The 20,967-nt window shown below is 37.8% G+C and overlaps 2 protein-coding genes across 3 annotated transcripts in view; one reads left to right on the top strand and one right to left on the bottom strand.

Annotated features, from left to right (window-relative positions):
- LOC107216781 (disheveled-associated activator of morphogenesis 1) overlaps positions 1–8,390 on the bottom strand; it is a 62,608-nt gene extending 54,218 nt beyond the window's left edge. The window contains exon 1 of one of the 2 annotated variants that reach the window (XM_046743942.1): positions 8,027–8,390. The gene's annotated coding sequence lies outside the window, so the exon portion shown is untranslated. The other variant, XM_046743943.1, reaches the window with a different exon arrangement.
- A 3,214-nt stretch (positions 8,391–11,604) lies between these two features.
- On the top strand, positions 11,605–20,913 carry LOC107216763 (kinesin-like protein KIF6). Its single transcript, XM_046743963.1, has 13 exons — positions 11,605–11,670; positions 11,743–11,861; positions 11,933–12,007; positions 12,875–12,917; positions 13,117–13,221; positions 13,399–13,511; positions 14,935–15,051; positions 15,264–15,398; positions 16,712–16,846; positions 16,960–17,056; positions 17,837–17,992; positions 18,056–18,233; positions 19,827–20,913. The coding sequence occupies exons 1-13, from the start codon at positions 11,605–11,607 to the stop codon at positions 20,870–20,872; spliced, it is 2,385 nt and encodes a 794-aa protein (XP_046599919.1). The 3' UTR covers positions 20,873–20,913.
- Positions 20,914–20,967: the final 54 nt, after the last annotated feature.

The raw sequence follows: 20,967 nt of genomic DNA, 5'->3' as shown, positions 1-20,967 counted from the left end.
AATTGAATTGTTGATCGATGATTAATCACGGTTGTTTTACGACTTGCGTAATTGCTCGACAATAATGGCTACGAAAAATATAAATTTTACGCAAACGTATTCATTAACTAAATATTAACCACGTCATTCGATATCAAAGAAGACGAAAAAATTTAGCCCAGAATATTACGTAAATCGTATCGAACCCGCGACTATCAGCAGGATTTGAAGTACGTGGTTCGATTATCGCGCTAGCAGCGAGTTTTCCAGCCTCTTATCTTATTATAGGCGAAATTTCAGGTATAATTGGATCACCCTGGAGAAAGCTTTGATTTTCACTACGAAATGTGCTATGCATATACGTACTACGCTAAGTATATTGTATAATAGGTTAAATTCGTTGGTTGTGTAAACTAAATTTCAAACTTGCGGATTAGTGACAATTATATATTAATAACAGGTATGGTGAATAACAATCTTTAACAATAAGTAACGAGCATTATTTCGCTTCGAATGATTATCAGTGACTTTAGTGTCTTTGACCACTTGCGTTTCACCATTTTTCTTCTTGATTCTTTGAATACTTGTAGTACGTACATATTCATCATCACACAAGTGCAATGGTGTTTTTTCTGCGAAAACTGTATCACGACGTACCCAGCACTGAACATCGTACAAATAATGTTCACAATATGCCAAAGAAATGTCACACGGTAGCCAACAATTTCTAAAATTTAATCAAAATCCTGAAAGTGAATCAAGTAATTATACAAATGCAAAATTAACGTCACTTTGCGCCATACGTGCACTGTATATTTGAAAAGATATACAAGTAAAGAAGGGTTAAAAATAATGGCGTAATAAACGAGCTGTAATGATCGAGGTGCGAGGCTGGTTGGGAGATAAACTGCCGTCAATCAAGGCTGAGTTTATGGGTGTGGCGAAGAGAAGGTTTGGGGACTCGCTCGTTAGAAGCTCGAGTAGTTTGTACCTGGTAAATTTTTAAGAATCTACGGTTCTCCGGAAAATAGCTGGATCTCCCACAATCTGAAGAGGGTGTCACTGGGCGTAAGAACGCGTCGCGATAAGGCGATAACCGTGGAAGAAAAAATTCGAAAACCCCAAAAGGGAGAGGCACGAGAAGAGGAGGGCGAAGAGCTGCCACCCTTCGCTCAAGCCCTTCCACTTTAGCCCTAGAAAATAACGCATGACTTTTGAGACCTTTCGGCCCCGCGGAGGATTGCCTGCGGTGGAAACACGCCGTGCTTCGACGACGGCTCGGAGTCATTCTAAATATTTACGGTAACAGGGTGCGCGTCTGTTTCTTCGCCGTGAGTAAGTATGTACCGAAGACTGCCACGGCTCAAATTTACGCATGATACCCTCTCGCGGCGTGCAGCTTCACACGCACGAAGATACGCACGCGATGCGTACTTTCGTTGTGCTCCTGGTGCGCCACTATTTTTGGATTCGTGTGTATGCATCTGCATGAGCGCGATCCAACAGCCGGAATTATTGCAAGGTTATTCCCGAGGCCACACGTGCACCCTTTCTTAGCTAGATTTTACCACCTTTGTTAATTTTACCGAGTTTTACGCGTATTGAGAATCCTACAAGTCGACTACAGCGATTTTATATCCATTCAATTTCCCACGGTAATCTTCCGGCTTTCGTCGTAATATTTCTGATTTAAAAATGGCGTCCAAGTGATGTCTTGAAAGCTTAATAACTCTGGTATTCATGTGCGAATCTTAACTAAATTTCGAGCCACGTTTCATTCAACTGGTACACGTATTTGTAAATTATTTCAGAATTTTTCAAGCTGAAATATGAAAATGGTGAACGTTTGAATTATTGAGGTGGAATAATACTGGACACATGATAGTGATGAAAACCAGGAAATAACTATTTCGACGATAAAGTATACATACGTGCATGGTTTACAGACTTCCAGATATTCCATGAATTCAAAAGCTCTGAAATAACTTGAACGGTTTCCCTTGATCTCGAGTGTCTTGTGGTGTAAAATACTTGAACCATGTCTATTAAAGTAACTTCCCGTGAATTCAACTTACTTCGATAGACTTTATTAAATTCCTATATAATATTTCACATGTTTATGAGCGTGATTTTGAAAGACTTTGAATCGGTTTGTTCCCAACTTATTTCATTGAAAATAAAGGGGAAGAGCTTGAATCTACAGCAAAATTCGACGACTCCGAGGCTAAGAAAACTGAAGGATCTGTAAGTTTCAACCTTTCAAGAATTAGAAACCTTATAATGCGAGGAGTCGAAGGTTGAGACTTGAAATACTGTTTTCGGACGTATCCTCAATATCTGTTTTTGACAGTGACTAAATTAATCGTATATAAATATCCGCAACGTAATTGACACGCCGATAATTAGTAAGATTTTTTGTCTCTGGCGCTAACTTTCATTTATCTCAGCTGCCAATCGAGCGACTGTATTATGATTAGAGATCAACCTTTCTCTGGATGAATAGCGTGAACAGCGTACATACCGCACGTGGTACGTGAACGTACATGGGGATTAGCATTTTGATTGTTAGTTGCGCAACGCCAGCCTGCAGCCTGTTAGATGATATTTCAGAAATTACGTGCCACATCTTTGACTTTGAGATGGGTCCAAAGAAATCGGAGAGGAATTAAGGATATTTACGCTCATACGTGCACGCTTTGCCTATGTATTATACAGTTAAGCCGTTCATTGCCTCGTCTTACAGAGCCGAAAATTACACCATGTAAGTATTATAAGTGTAAGATTCTCGGAGGATTTTTAATACCCGTCAGGTATATTTGAACCAGGCACAAATACCGTTCGGCAATCGTTATATTTATACGAGAGTAAAAGAATGTGTATTTCAATTCTAGATAAGAGAAGGAAATATTTTTTCGAAGTGTATCTTAGTAAGTGATTTATAAATAATGATGAATAGTATTAAAAAAAGTATCGTCTGTGTGTAGGCATAGGAGATACCTAAGTCTTTTCGTATCGTCATTCCGGAGATAAGACTTTCTTATCGTTAATAGTGACCGTCGATAAGTATCCCCAAAATTTCAAAATCACCGTCTTAGCGCAAAAAGGTTGAAAAAATAGAATAAGGAGACTAAGAAATCTCCCGGAATGCCTGGGAATGAGTAAATTACGAAAACAAAAATGACATATTATGCATGCCACGGGAAGGTGAAGAAGAAGCAATGGAAGATAGAGATTTTTCATCAACAACTGGAAATTTAAAAACACAACATCTTCGATTTGCGTACGAATTACGAGTTTGTTGAACATCCTGTGCGCATTATTGTGATATTTCAGGAGCTACAAATTTTGTGAAAGTAAAAACAATCAAAGTCGATATTGCGCTGTTGTACACAAAATTATTTTCGTACTCCACGATTACTCACTTTCACTGTCACCCTGATGAAATAACTGCCCGGTTGAATTTCGAACTTTTATCAAAACCGTTTGAATCATCGAGACAGAAATTGCAAACGTCATTTCATTTACCCTCTCATTTCGCTCTCTTGTCTGCAGCGACCGACACTTTGGGCGAAGGTAGCGGTGACCTAAACATACGCTGATCTGTATTAACGGGACGTGAATGAGTACAAACATCGAGTTTGTACGTCGGCTTAGCACAGCTCGACTTTCGTTCTAATCGATGATCTGAAAACACATCGACGGGTTGACAGAAACATGTGTCGTTTTCAGTTCACCGCTCACGGATATCTCTTTCTCCCCTCACATATCCACGGACTAAACTGACTCTCTATTTCTGTGCGAATAACAAATAACACAAGCAGCGAACTCGGTATGAACGAACCGTACAGGCAGTGTTCGGAATACGTAGGTACACACGTAGGAAGGCACTGACATTTCCAAATGCCGTTCCGTCAACATTTCCCAATACCCTGCAACTCCGCTCTTTATCATTTAGGTTCACAATGGACCTTTAACCGCAAGTCTCGTAACCACCACACGCGAAGAAGCCACATGCAGCATGCAAACTGATTCCAGGTGTCGAGTGGTGCCGAGCCAAAGGTCAATTCGCACTGTAGAATCGAGTGAAATTAATTAGCGCATGGAGCTCTCCCGACCTTTCGCTCTGTTGACTATTATAATTAGAGGGTGAATTACCGATCTGTCTGATTATAATTATACAATCAGTGTATATTGTCTAAGTGTGTATTGAATTATATTCTTAGTCCAAAGTGTGAGGGATGTGAGAAGAAATATCGAATCTACGAGAGTTCAACACGTGGAATCTTCGTTCATTTTTTTGAAATATTCGTTGAACGGTAATTGATTGACGAAGTAAATACTACCTGACAAACGTAATAAGAATGTTTCATGTGGAACGATTCGGGTTTCTCATGTACTTTGATTTCGTTACGGAAAGTAAATGCAACAATTACATACAATTAAATATCATTCTCTTCTATATACTGATTGAAGCATTATTTACCACTAAACACATTTTTGTAAGCCATTAAATTTTCTTCAACATTGTTTCAAATGAAAATAGAAAGCAAACAACCAGTCCGTTATTACCTGAAAACTACTGCTAGAATGTAAAACGAAACAATTCCATGAAACTTTCCTATTCCTCATAGATGCACGAGTGAAAGAATAATCTTTCGAAGGAGATTCAGTTACATTTCCAGAACTCATTATACATTAACGATCGTCGTTACATCGTTGAAATCGTTGCATGATAACGAATCCTTGGTCTCGATATAAAAATGGTGTTTTTGATGCGAGCGAGAAACCAGTTCTTAAGTGGCTTGATAAGACAAAAATCAGTACTCTTTATTAATTGTATTACGAGATAGTCGTACATTGAATATTCATGAAATTATAATATTCGGAAGTTACTAATCTCGGTTTAAAACCATGAAATAAAAAATACAAGAACGAGAAACAAGAGCTCGTTGTTAAATGCTTAATTCCAAGTCACCATGTTGCGATCATTAAATATTTTATTTTACAACCTTGAGCCGAAGTTGATAATGATCGAGAAATGTCAAAATTGAATTGAGGACTGAAAAAAAAAAACACAAAAATCTGCATTCGTGGCTCTTTATAAGTCAGTCTTGTTGACGAAATGAGCTATCGTAGAGTGAAATCGAACAGATTTACTGCATTCTCAACAATATTCAAGCAATTTAAAATCAGGCATCGATATTATAAGCTTTTGCAGTGAATCTCGCATTCTTTATCGCTATACTTCGGAGAGAGCTTCGTAGCTTATAAAAATATGATTGAATAAATCCTAAATGTATCTAACTACCGCGTAATATGATTAATAATTAGTATAGTTTTTTAGTCTGTATAAACCAATTGGTTTGGTAATTACCCTAACATTTTTGTGTTCCAATATGTCGTTCAAACACAAATGGCCGCCCATTTCCGAGTTAGTGTTTAATGTTATTATTTTTTTTTTTGGACATAGCAATAATTTCAAGCTCTCGCCACGTTAGTACATAACTCGTAGATTGCGAATACATATTGAGGTACACACAAAAAAAAAAAAAACCGCGAATCAAAACCCCCAACGTAGTGTAGCGAGGATCAATAGACCTTCGTCCGATGGGAGATCAACGAACGAATGACTGCTTCGATTGTAGACACGACCTTTTTGCGTCGATCTTCATTCTCGCGTGCAAAGTATGGATCGCATGGCTCTGCCTGCACGATTATACAGCGGCCTGAAAAGCATTAGCTCTATAATTGCCCGTTGTCTTCATCGCGTCGTTTACCACGCGGCTCAAAATACAACAGAGTGATTTCGTCCGTGTAATCATTCTGACGTAAATTACATGAATTTCAACATTATACGAGGAACGATATACATAACTGGCAGCCTCGCATCCAAACTTAATGTAATAAAACAGAGATTGATAATTTCCTAACCTAACCTGATCCTTATCTGAAAAAGTTTAGTCAACGTTCGCATAAATTTAAAATCTCGTTTCCACCTGGCTTTAAATTATCGTTATACCTCCAAAATTATTCATCTGGTTGTACATTGAGAGAAATTTTTAGTTCCGGTTACCGCTTAGTCCTTAACCATTTTCATTTTTTACCACAACCGAGAAATATAGTTCTAGGTACAAAATGAAAATTAGTTTTGTAGCTTTTACCAGAAGATTTAGTATCGGTTACTATTCTTTCTCATTACAATCACCGTTACCATATTTTCTTGTAACTGTTGCGAAAATTTAATGCTTGAGCAACAATAAATTGACGTTAACGCCTTGTTTAGCTAAAAAAGTAGAGTAAACCTCGCAAACTGATTTTGCGTTGCAATTACCAAAAAAGGATCGACGATAGCGCAAAATGGTAACGCGTACCTCGTTTTTCGTAATCCCAATAATATTCAAACAGTTTTGTTAACGATACCTGTTTCACTGAATTTTTCTAGTTACTATAAAAAATGAAATTTTTCTCAGAGTAACGAAGTAAAGCCTAAAATTTGGGTCGACGTCTTTGCTATCCACAGAAGAAAAAGAATCAAAATCGGCTTCGGTAGTATAGGAATTATAAGCGAACATAGGTCAGAAAGAATTTCGTGTTTTATATGCGTATATATATAAAGATAAATATAACCAGAGTTCCGCGCAGGTTTAGAAATGTCAGCGTGCAAAACCGCACGATACGGTAAAGCGGTATACATGCGTCCTTCGCCTTATCTTCCGGGAGGAAAAATACCGAATACATTTTTTTTCGTACGCTGCAAGAGCGTCAATGACTAATCATCGTCACTGATTATACAGGGCTGTATATATATATATATATATATATTTATATAAAGCATAAAGTTATACCTTGCGAACCCAGTCTGCCATGCTTCGTCACATGTGCACACGTGGTTCAAGGTAAGCCTGACTTTCTCAGCGTAATTAGAGTTTAATCCCTGAATACGGAGCTATTCCGAAAATTCGCGACTGTTCTGCTGCATGGGGATCGGTATGTAGTCGCGAATGAGAGGCTCGACTCGATTAATTATGTTTCTTTGAGTGAATTGCAGGCTTCTCGGACCAACGATGCAAAGGTCAGATGACTGCGTCTCTCGAAACTTTTTTCTACTTATCGATCATCAGCAACTGATGACGGATTTAACATACAAAATTCAAGGAACGAGCATCTTTCAACAGACAGACGTGGCTGTCGTAAGGTTTTCGAAATTAATTGCTGGTCTGATTTTTAGCCAAGATCATGTACTGAGGAACCATGATAATTAATCAGTAAGTTCTCTTGGATACTTATAAACCAGACCATTAATCATCTCGAAAACGGCTTCCCTTCTTGTTCTAAATTTCTTTGCGCCTCTTTTCAGCCTGACAGAATTGCCGATAAAAACTTCGGGTGTAAAAGATGTAACGATGTATTATTGCATTCGCAGTAACGTTAATTAACGTCTCTTCGACTTCCGGTATAATCGGATTGAAACCAAACCATGCTTTATACGTTTTGTAGAAAGAAACAGCTCTGCAAGCTATCACCTCGTATTTCGTCTCATCGACAATTTGAATTTCAACCTCGGATCGAAAGTGAAAGGTGTCAACGTAAACACCGCACAATGTTCAATTCGGAAAAATTATAAGTAGATCTAGGATGCCGAAAAACTGGTACGTTTTATTAGTTTCAAAACGAGATAGTCGTACGTCGAATACTTAACAAATTATTATACATTCAAGCTACGAAGATCGCTTCAAAACTGACAGGATTGAAAATTCTGGAATGGTAAGCAAACGGTTCGATGTCAATGCTTAATTTCAAACCGGTATAAAATCGTTAAAAATCTAACAAATTCGTTCGATTTTTCGATTCGTTCAATTTACGACGACTCGTTTCAGTCAGAAGACTATATTTCCTGTCAAGTTACCGAACATGCTTACTTTTTTTCAGTAGTCTATCGATGGATCGATCGAACCATCCTTCTCAATTCGCATAGTGACTGACGATCCGCAGGGAAATTAGGCAGCGGCGGAAGTAAATCTGAAATTGAGATAGGTCGTTGTCTTACCGACTACTCGCTCACTCGCTCACTCGGCGAACTAGACGCAAGATTCCATTGCAGTCGGCGTGCAGGTCAGATCAATACAGCGAGGGTCCCATAGAGTATAAGTTTCACACGAGTCGCCCATCGAGCCGAACGGAAACATGAAAAATCCAATGACGAAGAGCCGGTCCGGCTGAAAATTCACGTGAAAATCGGCGCAGGTTGTGCACCGGCAGTGAAACCGAGAAACGCGGCGATGCCGATTGGGAGAAATCGGAGCAGAATCAGAGGCACGATGGGCAGCTGAACGAAAACTGAAAAACGCGTGCAATTCCGGACCGGAAAAGTTGCCTTAACTGAACCGAAGGCCGGGACGTCGGGACGTCGGGACGTTTGACGGTTCTCTGCGCCGGTCCGCCGCAACCGCGTAACCATGACGACGTGCGGCCTGCGGAGACGGATCGATGGGTCGAAACGCGGAGAACGAAGCGAGATGTATCGAAAGCCGAATGTGTGCGTCGAATCTCGCAAAAGCCGGTGACATTCGCAGTAAAGCTCGAGTTGCTGGGTCTCGGTATGATTTTCGCGATTTTCGAAAGGAATTCGTCGGGCTGCACTGAGAAAAATTTCATTTCTTACAGTAACTAGAAAAATTCAGTAAAACAAGTGTCGTTAAAAAAACTGTTTGAATATTGTTAGAATTACGAAAAACGAGGTCCGCGTAAGGACGCATGCATACCGCTTTACCGTATCGTGCGGTTTTGCACGCTGACATTTCTAAACCAGCGCGGAACTCTGGTTATATTTATCTTTATATATATACGCATATAAAACACGAAATTCTTTCTGACCTATGTTCGCTTATAATTCCTATACTACCGAAGCCGATTTTGATTCTTTTTCTTCTGTGGATAGCAAAGACGTCGACCCAAATTTTAGGCTTTACTTCGTTACTCTGAGAAAAATTTCATTTTATAGTAACTAGAAAAATTCAGTGAAACAGGTATCGTTAATAAAACTGTTTGAATATTATTGGGATTACGAAAAACGAGGTACGCGTTACCATTTTGCGCTATCGTCGATCCTTTTTTGGTAATTGCAACGCAAAATCAGTTTGCGAGGTTTACTCTACTTTTTTAGCTAAACAAGGCGTTAACGTCAATTTATTGTTGCACAAGCGTTAAATTTTCGCAACAGTCACATGAAAATATGGCAACAGTGATCGTAATGAGAAAGAATAGTAACGGATACTAGACTTTCTGGTAAGAACTAGAAAACTAATTTTCATTTTGTACCTAAAACTGTATATTTCGATTGTGGTAAAAAATGAAAATAGTTAAGAACTGAGCGGTAACTGGAACTACGTTGTAAGAGCGTAAAAGATGATCATTTCGTAAAGTAGACGTAGTTCAGAAAATACGTAGGTCGGTGTGACGATATCGAATTTTCAAAGAAGTACAGAAATCTAGGTTTGTACAATTTTTCAAATTTACAAAGTCGATGTATAGAAGAGTCGACGTGCGGAGAGGTGAAACACCCAGAGCAAAGACGAGGTTGAAGTTGGTAACGTTTTTGTGACGAAACGTTGAAATAAATCAATATTTTCTTACTTTTATAATGATTTTTAAGGAAATGAGATTGCGAAATATAAGCACGTTTTGTTTTGTTACGGTTTACTGGATTTCAAACGGTTACAAAATCGCGGAATAACGGTTTTTTTCAGCATGAATCGTTACGTTAACCTTACTAACTTCGATCTGATTAGAAACGTAAAATATAGAATCCTGAGAATTCCGCTATTCCTCTTCATTCTGACTATTATGCCATTTTTGCTTTCTGCACTTTGAGCTTTTCACATTTTGACTTTCCTGTATTTTGAAATTATGTGAATCGATTGTTTCACTTTTCAAAACTCTGTGTTTTGATCCTATTTTCTAATACTTATTCATTTTTCTCCTCTTCCGTTCAAGTTAGCAGCGTCAAAGGACGAATCACGGAAAACAATACTGAGTAAAACTTCATTTGTTACAGTTACTAGAAAATTCTAGTAAAAAAGGTACATACCGTTACAATGACGGCTCAAATATTGTTAGAATGGCAATAAAATATGGTTCAAGCAACTATTTACTGTGATTATAATTGTCAATGCTACATTCACTGGGTATTGCGAGATTACATTAGTTTGTTCAGTGTACTACATTTTCCGGTTAAATAAGGTCTCGACATCAATTTCTTGTTACACCAACGTCAAATAATCACTATAGTTACGAAAAAATTTGATACACGTGACTATGACAAAGAAGAATGGTATACATATGTACCAGATTTTAATAATTGGATTTTTCACCCGGTATTATATTTTTCGATTATGATAAAAGATAAAAATAGTTAAGCGCTGTAAACGTAACTGGAAATTTCTCTCCTTGTAGATGATGAAAAGTAACGAATCAATATCTGGCAATTTTCGCATGACTTTGAAGTAGTTCAGATTCTAAAATCAATATTGGTATATTTTTCATCATTAATGTACCTTAACGTTACACTAACGTTGCGAACTTCAACTTCATTCGACTTCTGAAGCGTTGAAACTCATTCAAGTTTCTCGAGTAAATCAACTTATCATCTGATATGAAGTTCGACTCGATGGTCGTGTACAATCTTTACGAATAATGGAAGATTGCTACAGAATTCAATCAGAAATTAGTTTAACTCTTAACAACTCATTGTAAGTTATATCGCATTTATTATACTAATACAAAACTCAAAACGCAGATTATTCGTTTTGTTTTAATGGATTCGAATTGGATAGCTTAATTTGTCCAAAAATCAATTTTATACGAGATCGTACAAGAAAGGTTTCGAATAAAAATAACGTATTTTTTTACCAAATCGTAAATTTGCAAGTTATAAGTCATAACTCGTAACGATTCTACACAACAGACATTTTTTTCTAATCATTTATGAACAAATCAAACCATGAATTTATATCTCAAAATATTCTGTTATTTTCACAACCCATGACTGAATTTATGGAGCCTCCGGTCATCGGGCATACAAGTGACGTGTAATAAAAAGCACGGTTGAAAGCTAAGGTTTTTACGAATGACGTAAAATGAGTTGAGAATTTTGTTGGTGCACTTCTTTCTGCAGTTATGCGGCAGCATTGTGTAATGACAGGTTGTGATTCAGGCCACCAGAAACGGTATCCAAGTCAGCCATGAATCCGTAATAAACACGTGCAATTACCGGAAGATCGTTAAACCGCCGTATGGGTTTATAATTTTCGAATTTTTTTTCACGTTACGACCATCGGTCCAAAACCGCGGTAGATGATTATTTTCACGTAAAAATTGTCATTACATCGTTATTGACGTATACTACAAGATGTAGAGCAGTGTAAGTTCACAACTCGCTCGAGATAAAAGACTGGCGGAAGATATCGATAGGAGCATACGGAAAAAAAGAGCAGAGAAAATGTTGCAGACGACAGGCAGCCGATGTGCGCAAATAAAGGTTTCAAGTTTCGGTCAAAATTGCTTCAATTTTTCTAACGAGAAGTGAGAGAAAATAATAGAATAAAATACAGACAAATCTTAAGCAGCATGGTGAAAAATGAGATAAAAGTCTTTGCTCGACTGAGACCGGAATTAAAACGAAGAAACGTCGTGGTCGGTCATTAATTACATCGGTCTGACTAACCTGTGAGAATGATGATATCAAATTTCGTTACCCTTGTGCAGAATTACGAGATACATCGGCGGCCCAAAAAACATGTAGAAGAAGATTATCTGGTTTTATGGGGAGCCCAGAAATCCATTAACGAGTTCATTGACAATAGACCAGAGTCGTGGAACTTTGCGTAAGTTATATCAAGACAATTTCGTGATTCAAAATTTTCGTGTAATCCAAGTGCGTATTACCTTTCTTCAGATTCCATAAAATCTTTGATCACGCTGCCAGACAAGACGAAGTTTTCGAAGATGTTGCAAAGCCGGTAATTCAGAGGTACGAATACTCGGAACTCCAAACAATTATTATTTATATTATGTATCACCCGAGTGCAAGCTGCGAATCGATTATTAACGTCGATCGGTTGGGAAAGTGGTTTCGACGAAATACGTAAAATTTTGCAAAACACCAAAAGTCGTGAAATCTGGTCGAATAAAATCTGAAATCACTGTGAGGTGATTCTCCAAGACGATAAATAATTCCTCGTTCGTATGTTCGACCTGTGTTGATTTTTCTAAAAATTCAGAAAGAAAAAGAAATACTAAAATTGTAAACTGAAGCTTAGATATAATATTGGCTTTTCATTTTAAATCACTTTGAAATGATTTATAAGCGAGTAATTTCGGAAATTTTTTTTGTATTTATCAATTTGGTCTCGATAGATATTTAATTTTTTCAAGATTACGCTGAGACTGATTTTTATCAAAAAACGGCAATATTAAATTAGCTAAAAAAAAAATCCGTATAAGTGCATCTGTGAAAAATAGTTTCCTTTGGAATGATATCGTACGAGTTTCCTAAAATTTAAACCCCTTCGAAACGATTTGAAATGGAAAATCAGTATCTGTGCTCTTGTTTATAAGTTTTATTTATTGTTGTTGAATTTTTAATGAAAATTTTCGTAACCTGTCGGATATATCAATGCGAAAAATTTTCATCGTTCAACTGCCTCGTCATCGAATTAACAAAACGGTATTGATTTTTCATTAAACAACGTCTTTAACTGAACTTCCCGGGTTTAAAACTTGTACCTGTCATCCAGGATTCAGGAGGAATCAGATCCTGGTCAAAACTACCTTGTAGCAAGTGAAATATCTGATTTCAAATCACCTGTGCAAAGTAAATTTGATTAATTTGTTTCAGCGTTCTGAACGGCTACAACGCAACTATTTTCGCTTATGGTCAGGTAATCATGTGAGACAATTAATTCCAATTTCCCAGTTGAAATACAAAGTTTTCATTCGTAAATTGCAACTAAGAAATGAATTTCGCCAAATCTTAATTTTCACTACGACTATTATAGATTTTGTAATAGAATAAATTTTATTTTCTGAGCCTATATGTTTTACCAGAGTGAACGATACGACTGAACATGAACTTTTCAGACGGGCAGCGGTAAAACATTTTCCATAACAGGTGATTCGGAAGGATACGAGGATCGAGGCATCCTGCCAAGAACGATTCAACACCTTTTTCAAACTATTCAAAAGGTTATTAATATGAAATTAGCTATAACATGCGCGTGGATGTCAATCCGCAAACATACAATTAACATAAGCGATTATGATAATAACGACGCGCCGGAACTTTCTCGGTAAGAATTCGGTGTCGGAATATTATAGATGATATTACAGTTGTATAATGTGTATAACGTGTGTATAATGCAGAATCCGGAGAACCTCTACTCCGTAGAAATCGCATACCTCGAAATCTACAACGAGAATGGTTACGACCTGTTGGATCCGAAACACGAGGTCGTCGCGAAACTGGAAGACCTTCCGTAAGCCTCACCCACGTATAAAACTGACTATCGTTAATTGACAATCCACACGCGTGGCCAAAGACTCGATCTACACGCCGGACACGTGACGGAATTACACGATGAAATACCGTTACCGAAAACTGGGGAAATAAACAGCGGTTCGAAAACCTCCGTATACATACATGATCGTCATAGATCGAGAGGGAAAAACAATTAGGTCACCATTGAGGTTCTACTATTTTGCCAAATTTCTTTCTTCGTTTTTCTGGGTCAAAACACGATGCTATATGTATACTGTAACGTTCTTCTCTGACACTGTCATCCGCAATTTTCTTAATTCGTGGGAATTGTTAATTTGGTACAATGTCTTCAAAGTCACGTAGTTTTTCATTAACCTTTCGTCATACACGGGGTGTTTCCGAGGAAACGCTGCAGCATGTTGGGTTGCCTACCACCGAGGGGCACAAATATCGTTAAGGCAGACCTATCGATTTATCGGCAGGTAGCGCGTTTGCGTGTTGCCAAGTACCGGTAACACAGTAGGTCTGTTTTAACGACATTTATGCCCCTCGGTGGTAGGCAACCCAATATACTGCAGCGTTTACTCGGAAACACCTTGTATTTGTGTAGAGGAAGTTGAAATCCTTTGGAATTGAATATGGAGCGAAATGTTCCAGATCCACATTTTCTAAATCGTTTGGAAAATGTTCCGACAGGACTGTGTAACGTATCGTAACTTACGTATGCGATCATCCTTAAATGGAAATCTCTGGATTTCGCTACAACGTAACGCAAGGGATTTTGTAAAAAGTAAAAAAGTAATTGCATTTCTAGTCTTGTTACGGTTCGGTCTCCGGAGACCGAGTATACAGTACGGTATAGCAGCGTGCACTCAAGAGTCAAGATGTTGTGAGAAGCAACTGGTTACCTCGAGTTACGCCACTAATAAGGCGTTCTCGTTTGAACGTTTGCAGTTTCCTGATTTGTTCCACCATTATAAAATCGCGACAGAGAAAGAAACGTAAAATAAAATTCAATAAATATCAGGTATGTGCCATTAATCGATTAACCGAAAAAGGACTAAACGAAGGGACCGACGATAAGATAAATCGACAGAACTATTTATTGAAAGGGTCGATTTATCGGTGAGTCAGAAAAACTATTCATCCAAAATACCGACTGAACGATTCATTGAAAAGGCTGAATAATCGGAATTCCTGATTGAGTAATTAATCGACAAAAGCGATCAATCGAAAGCGCCGATTCCCCGGAAATATTGATAATGTTTGAAAATACGAATAGTTTAAGGGCTAAATCATTGAAAACACCGATTAATCGATTGGTTGAAAAAGAATCAATCGTTTCATCGCACAGCCTGGATAAATATATGAGTAGAATGAAATTGATCGAGGGAAAAGGCAAAGAAAATTGACTTTTCCAGTCGCGTGACGATTCAAGAAGACGAAGCCGGTAGACTCCACCTGAAGAATCTAAGCTTTCGAGTCGTCGAGAATGAGAAAGACGCGTTGGCACTTCTCTTTCTGGGGGATACGAAGAGGTAATAATTCTTCTCTGCGTTATAATACCTGGTTAAAATCCATAAACATGTATATTGAGAAAAAAAAACGAAAAGAATGTAATTGGAAAAACGAAAATTCCAGCCAAACGAGTTTTGCGAAAATTATAGGTAGTTAATGTAGTATAGGTATAACAATAGATGCCGAATGAAATGCCGCGATTATTATGGCGACGATCTCTTTTTTTTTCCAGAGCCATAGCAGAAACCCCGATGAATCCTCAGTCGTCGAGATCACACTGCATATTCACAATAGTCGTATCTGTGAGGCAATACGGTGCTGAAAAATACCTGAAGAAGGCTAAAATGCATCTCGTCGATCTTGCTGGGTAAGATATAATATTTCCATTTTTTGTCATGACCAAAAATTTAGTTCTGGGTATAAATTGAAAATCAGTCTTGTTGCTGTGACCAAAAAATCGAATACCGATTACTATTCTTTTTGATTACACCTACTTGTGCTATGTTTTTATTCAACTGTTGCGTAATTTAGTTTCTGCTACAACACCAAGTTTTGACGTTGAGGCCTCGTTTACTAAAAAATTTGATAAACTGATCAAACCGTTGTTTTGTGAGAATATCCATTTTACCAAAATTTTTTAGGAACTCTTAGAAACAACATTTTTCTAGTCACTTCTTATTTTATGTACCCACGCCAAAAATATTCGCTAGATTTAATTCGGTTGATCGTTGCGATCAAAGTGCAATTATCAGGGACGTTTAGTTTATTAATAGACCGTTGATTTTATGTCCGACATTATTCGATATTATCGGTGTCATGGCGTGTATGACGTACCTCTTAAACACTTGATTTTTGAAAAATTTTTACTCCATGGCAAACGCGGAAAACTTGATGATTTCGTTGATCACTTGGAAATTCTACAACTCTGGTTCCACAGCAAAATACATGCACGGGCTTTGAAAAAAGTGAAAATAACATTCCAGTATCATTTCAAACAGGAAATGACTTCAAAATCGTAACGGTATTTTGCGTACACTTGCAAACTGGTTCGGAGACACAATTGAACAATTCCGAACGATCTGAGTTGATTCTTTACAATCAGATTATTTCTATTTATGATGAATAAAAACTGTGTTTATACATAACAATAAGTATTGCGTGTGGGGAAAAATGACGCAATTTAAAAGAAGAAAAAAGAGCTACATGAAACTCGTCAGATTTTATCTACAAATCAACATCAAAAGAGTGAAAACAAATATTCTCGTTCTAAAACGAGGTCAGGTTGACTACAAATTTTGTTTTCAAACCTAAACGGTGAAAATACTGCATATAAAATACCTGATTCAAATCAGAATATAGATAATTTCTAATTAAGTAATTATTTTTCTCATCAGCCCCAATAGATTTATCAAAATATATCATCCGCGATATAATTTTCAATAATATTTATTAAGGCAGGGCGATTAATCGGTTAATTCTAGACTTTGATTAATATTTTTTATATGTTCACTTTTTCAATTAATATGTCAATCAAACAATCATTGTTCCGAAAAATCTATTAATTACTCGTCCTCGTAATAATTGTTTTTTTTTTTTTTTTTCTTTTTTAAATCAATGTCATTAGAACCTTTTCTAATTCTCTTCAATCATCCCGATTGTATACTGGGTGCCTTTCCGCAGATCAGAACGCGTCTACAAATGCTGTATTTCCGGCAGCATATTGACAGAAGCAAAGCACATAAACCTGAGTTTACACTACCTGGAACAGGTAATCGTGTGTCTCGGCCAGCAGAACGCGAGCCATATACCTTACAGGTAAAAGAAATTTTTTCAAAGAGGATTACGTAACGCGTGTATATCGAGTATCAATAAAAGACAACGCTGTACGTTCAATTTGTAACTTTATCACGGGATGTAAATTCTTCCAGAAATTCACTTCTAACAGCCATCCTGAGGGATAGTCTCGGCGGCAACTGCCTGACGACGATGCTCGCGACCTTGAGCATCAGTAAAACTAATTTAGAGGTCAGACGCGTATCATTTTCTAATGCAAATTAGGTATTAGATATTATACGATAATATAACGTTTGAAATCATTTCTGTGAGTGTTGCGTTTTTGCGATATAAAGTACGAACAACAAAAAAAAAAAAAAATCTTAACAATTTCCAACGCGCAGCTTAAAGTGGGAGGAAAAAATACACATTTTTTATAAACAAAAAGACGCAGTTTCAAAGTTCTGAACTTGTGTTCAAAAACTGTGCGAGAAGAAAAAGAAACACTTTTCTGAAAAAAAAAACACAACGTGAATCTCAATTTTTCAATTTCAAGAATCACCTTATTCAAACATCTTCCATGTGAAAGCATGATAATTGTAACAGAGAAAAATATCCATGTTCAACTAATTACTCAGTGAGTACAAAAAAGAAAAACGTTGCGAAGAATTGAAGAAAAAAAAGCATAACGAAGCTGATTCTTTCTACTTTCAAATACCACCTGGCATTTCATTCACTTGCGTTTTTTTTTTTTTTTGCCGAGATATCTAACCTTTCGATCGGAAGTTCGACAAGTTTAGTGATCTAAAACTTTCGGACACTACTGTATGTTAATTAATTTTTGGTGGGTTTGATTTCTTCACCGAAATATCAGGGGAAATAATTGATTCAAGTTGTCATTACAACGTCAAAATGATGAATCTTCGTATATTTTCTAGAACAATTCATCGTGCGTGTAGCTTATAGTTGAAATTAGCAGTAATTTTTCGTCAATCTTGTAAATGATTAAAAACGACCATATTTCGCGGACAGGAAACTATTTCCACGTGTAGATTTTCCCAAAGAGTCGCGCTAATTAAAAACGACGTGAACCTCGTCTTCGAGAGAAACGCAGAGGACGAGAATAAATTTTTAAAAATTGAAGTGGAGAGGTTGAGGAAGCAATTAGCACTGCTTACCGATCAGCCGGTAAGTATACATTGTACTTCAACGATTAATTTTTGTATCAAATTTCAAGTCAACTCTGTGCAGAAAAACGAGGAACTAACACCGAGCGAAAAGCAGGACCTCGATTATCAAGTGGACAAATTTTTGCAATCTGCTTTCGCAACGATCGACTGGAAAAACGACGAAAGGAAGATAAGATATTGCCGGAACATTTTACGGAGTAAATTGAGATCAAAAAATGAAGAAAACGATTGTTTAACAGGTGACGAAAGCTCGGAAAAAGACGTGAATTATTACAGAAATTTGGTCATCCAACGAGACAAGGAGATTTGTATCCTTCGAGCGTTTTATTAATATTGTACATACGTGCACGGTTTAAACTAACCGGTGAGTCAACTTTTTTAAAATTCTTATTTAATTACCATCGATAATGTCTGCGGATCCGTAATCACTTGGTATGAGTTGGTATTTCTTTCTTTTTTGACATTTTTTTAATTCCTCTTATTTTGCTTATCCACGCAGCACGAGTGATGTGAAATTTCCTTAATTTAGTTAATTATATACATGCACCAATACGCGTGACACGTATACGAATGCGTATACCTACAGCCGCGTTAGTCAAGATGCTTGAAAAAGCTAGACGAAACTCGTCAAACTACTCGGCGAACGATTCAGGTTACGACCAAAGAGAAATAACCCATTGCAATATAAATATATACATACATAACTTTGAAATTCCATCATGCTTGTGTGAAACTCTGTTTAGGATCATTTCAAACGTGCGAAAAAGTCGATGAAACTAGCCCGACGGCGTCGGTAATTGCCAAGAAAGTTCGACTCAGAAATATCATTGCCGAGGCGAGGTCCGTTGCAGAATTGATTAGAATCGGCAAGGCGTCGATTGGTTAGCATAATTATTAGTAATATTCGTTTCTCCTCGCACAGTTTTCCTCCGGTGTCTCGATTTTTTCTTCCATTCGCGGAAAACAAGTCGCAACAAGGCGTAAAACCAATGAAAACTGTAAAACCATTTGTTTCTTTTTTCTTCTTCCTTTCTTTATTCATCACCCGTCAATAATTTCAAGGAGTCACATTTTTTTACTGCCCTCGCTACAAGAATGGAATACCGTCTAATTCCTTTCGCAATTACGATATTTTTTAATATTTTACGACAGCAGAATGATACTGTATTTTTCAAATTCGAAAGAAGCGAGATTTAGGCTGAAACTATATTTAAAACAAAATCATAATCACAATTATAGAAATCTTTTACAGACGAATATACTGGCATATTCAAAAGATCAACGGATTGCAATCTTTAACCAATGAGAAATAATCTGCTTTGCAAATCTGTAATTTTACTATTCGATTTAGGAAATACCATTCGATTAATGGAAATGTTTTTGACAAGATGGGAAAAACGCATAAAAAAAAATTGAAAAAATACAGAAAACATTCAACAACTTTTTCAAACCAATTACTAATAGTTTAAAAATTTAGCAATTGTAGCTTCTCACCACTCGCAAAGACACTGACTTGAGAAAATTATCGCAAAGATTTGCGGTATTTGATGATTATAATCAATATCGGTCCGATGTTATAAATTTAAATATTTAATGACGCCAACGTGATAAAAAAAAAAAACGAAAAAAAAACGTGTTCCGGTGATTTGTAGCGAATAGTCTTATGAATAATATGAGTCACCGTTGAGTGAAACGGAACGAATATGGTAGATTCGCAACGATTTCTAAACAACTTATAGCGAAGCGTCGACATCTGAGCTTTTATACATAATTTCAGTATCTTGTGTCTTTGCGCGTTTCGGAATTCCAAGGATTCGTGTTTGGTTTTGCAGGCGACCTTCGGAGGCGGATGAGTGACCCCCAGATCCTGAACGGAGCAGAGATTCACATGTTGCACAAAGCTCTCCAGGGCGAGCAATCCCGGCTCTCCGATAACCTGACTTTGCTCAAGAGCCTAAAATCCGAAGTGACCGAACTCAAGAGCGTCTCATCTTCGGGTCAGCAAGAGCAGTCAATCGTCAAAACGTGTTCAGATGCCGTGGAGAATCTCCTGCAGGACTCGGATCCGACACCTCGAAGAGATTCGAAAGATCTTTTCGCGCCCGTTGAGGCACTCACCTTGGCAAGGTCGCAGCCGAAGAACGAAGACCAGGAAACGAAGAAGGAGATCTTCGAGCCCTCGAAGCCGTTGAGGAAGGCGATGTCCGAATCCGGAAGAGCCAGACGCAGAATGAAAGTCTCAGATTTCCTGAGCAATGAGTGCCTGAAACTGAACGAGGATGTCGAGAAACGCAAGGCGACGATCAAAACGGCGAGCGAGGAGTCGGATTCCGGTCATGTTCGAAATCCTGGCACTGAACCCGAGGCCTCAAGGTCATCGGGATTGAATTCGCCGGCGTTGACGAACTCGAATCGGCGAATACCGATCGAAGGCGATAATTCTGGGGCGAGTTCAACCGGCGAAAGTTCGATTCGCGCTGAAGCTTCGCTCGTGATGTCGAGCTTTTTGCCCTCGAAGTTCCTCCAGGACTTGCTGCGGTCTGTCGAAGATTCCGAGATTCATTCCGAGCACCAAAAACGGGAGGAAAACTTTCATGATGCGGATATCCTGAGCCGTTGCCGGTTACCGGACGGTGAAAATTCTTCGTGGTGCGAAAAAAGCTGTTCGGGGTTAATTTCGACCCCAGAAAAACGCGACGAGACAGATTTGACGGAGCCTGCGGGAGAGTTTCAGGCACTGACGGAAATCCCGAATCCGGATAAAGGTCTCGAGGAGGACGACGATTTTATGAAATCTTTACCGCTAACCGGGGACCAAGAAATCGATAAAGAAATCATCGCTTTTTACCGAGCAAAAAGGTCCGGAGGGACTTATTGATGAATCAGAAGCCACGGGTTGTACTTTATAAAAAATAAAAATAAAACACACACACACAACAACGCAAAGTCGTATATCTCGAATTGCCTGTGAAA

Source organism: Neodiprion lecontei, chromosome 6 (genome assembly GCF_021901455.1).
Source record: "Neodiprion lecontei isolate iyNeoLeco1 chromosome 6, iyNeoLeco1.1, whole genome shotgun sequence".
Taxonomy (NCBI): Eukaryota; Metazoa; Arthropoda; class Insecta; order Hymenoptera; family Diprionidae; genus Neodiprion; species Neodiprion lecontei.
The sequence above is the reverse complement of the archived record's forward strand: the minus strand, read 5'-3'. Positions and strand labels throughout refer to the sequence as shown.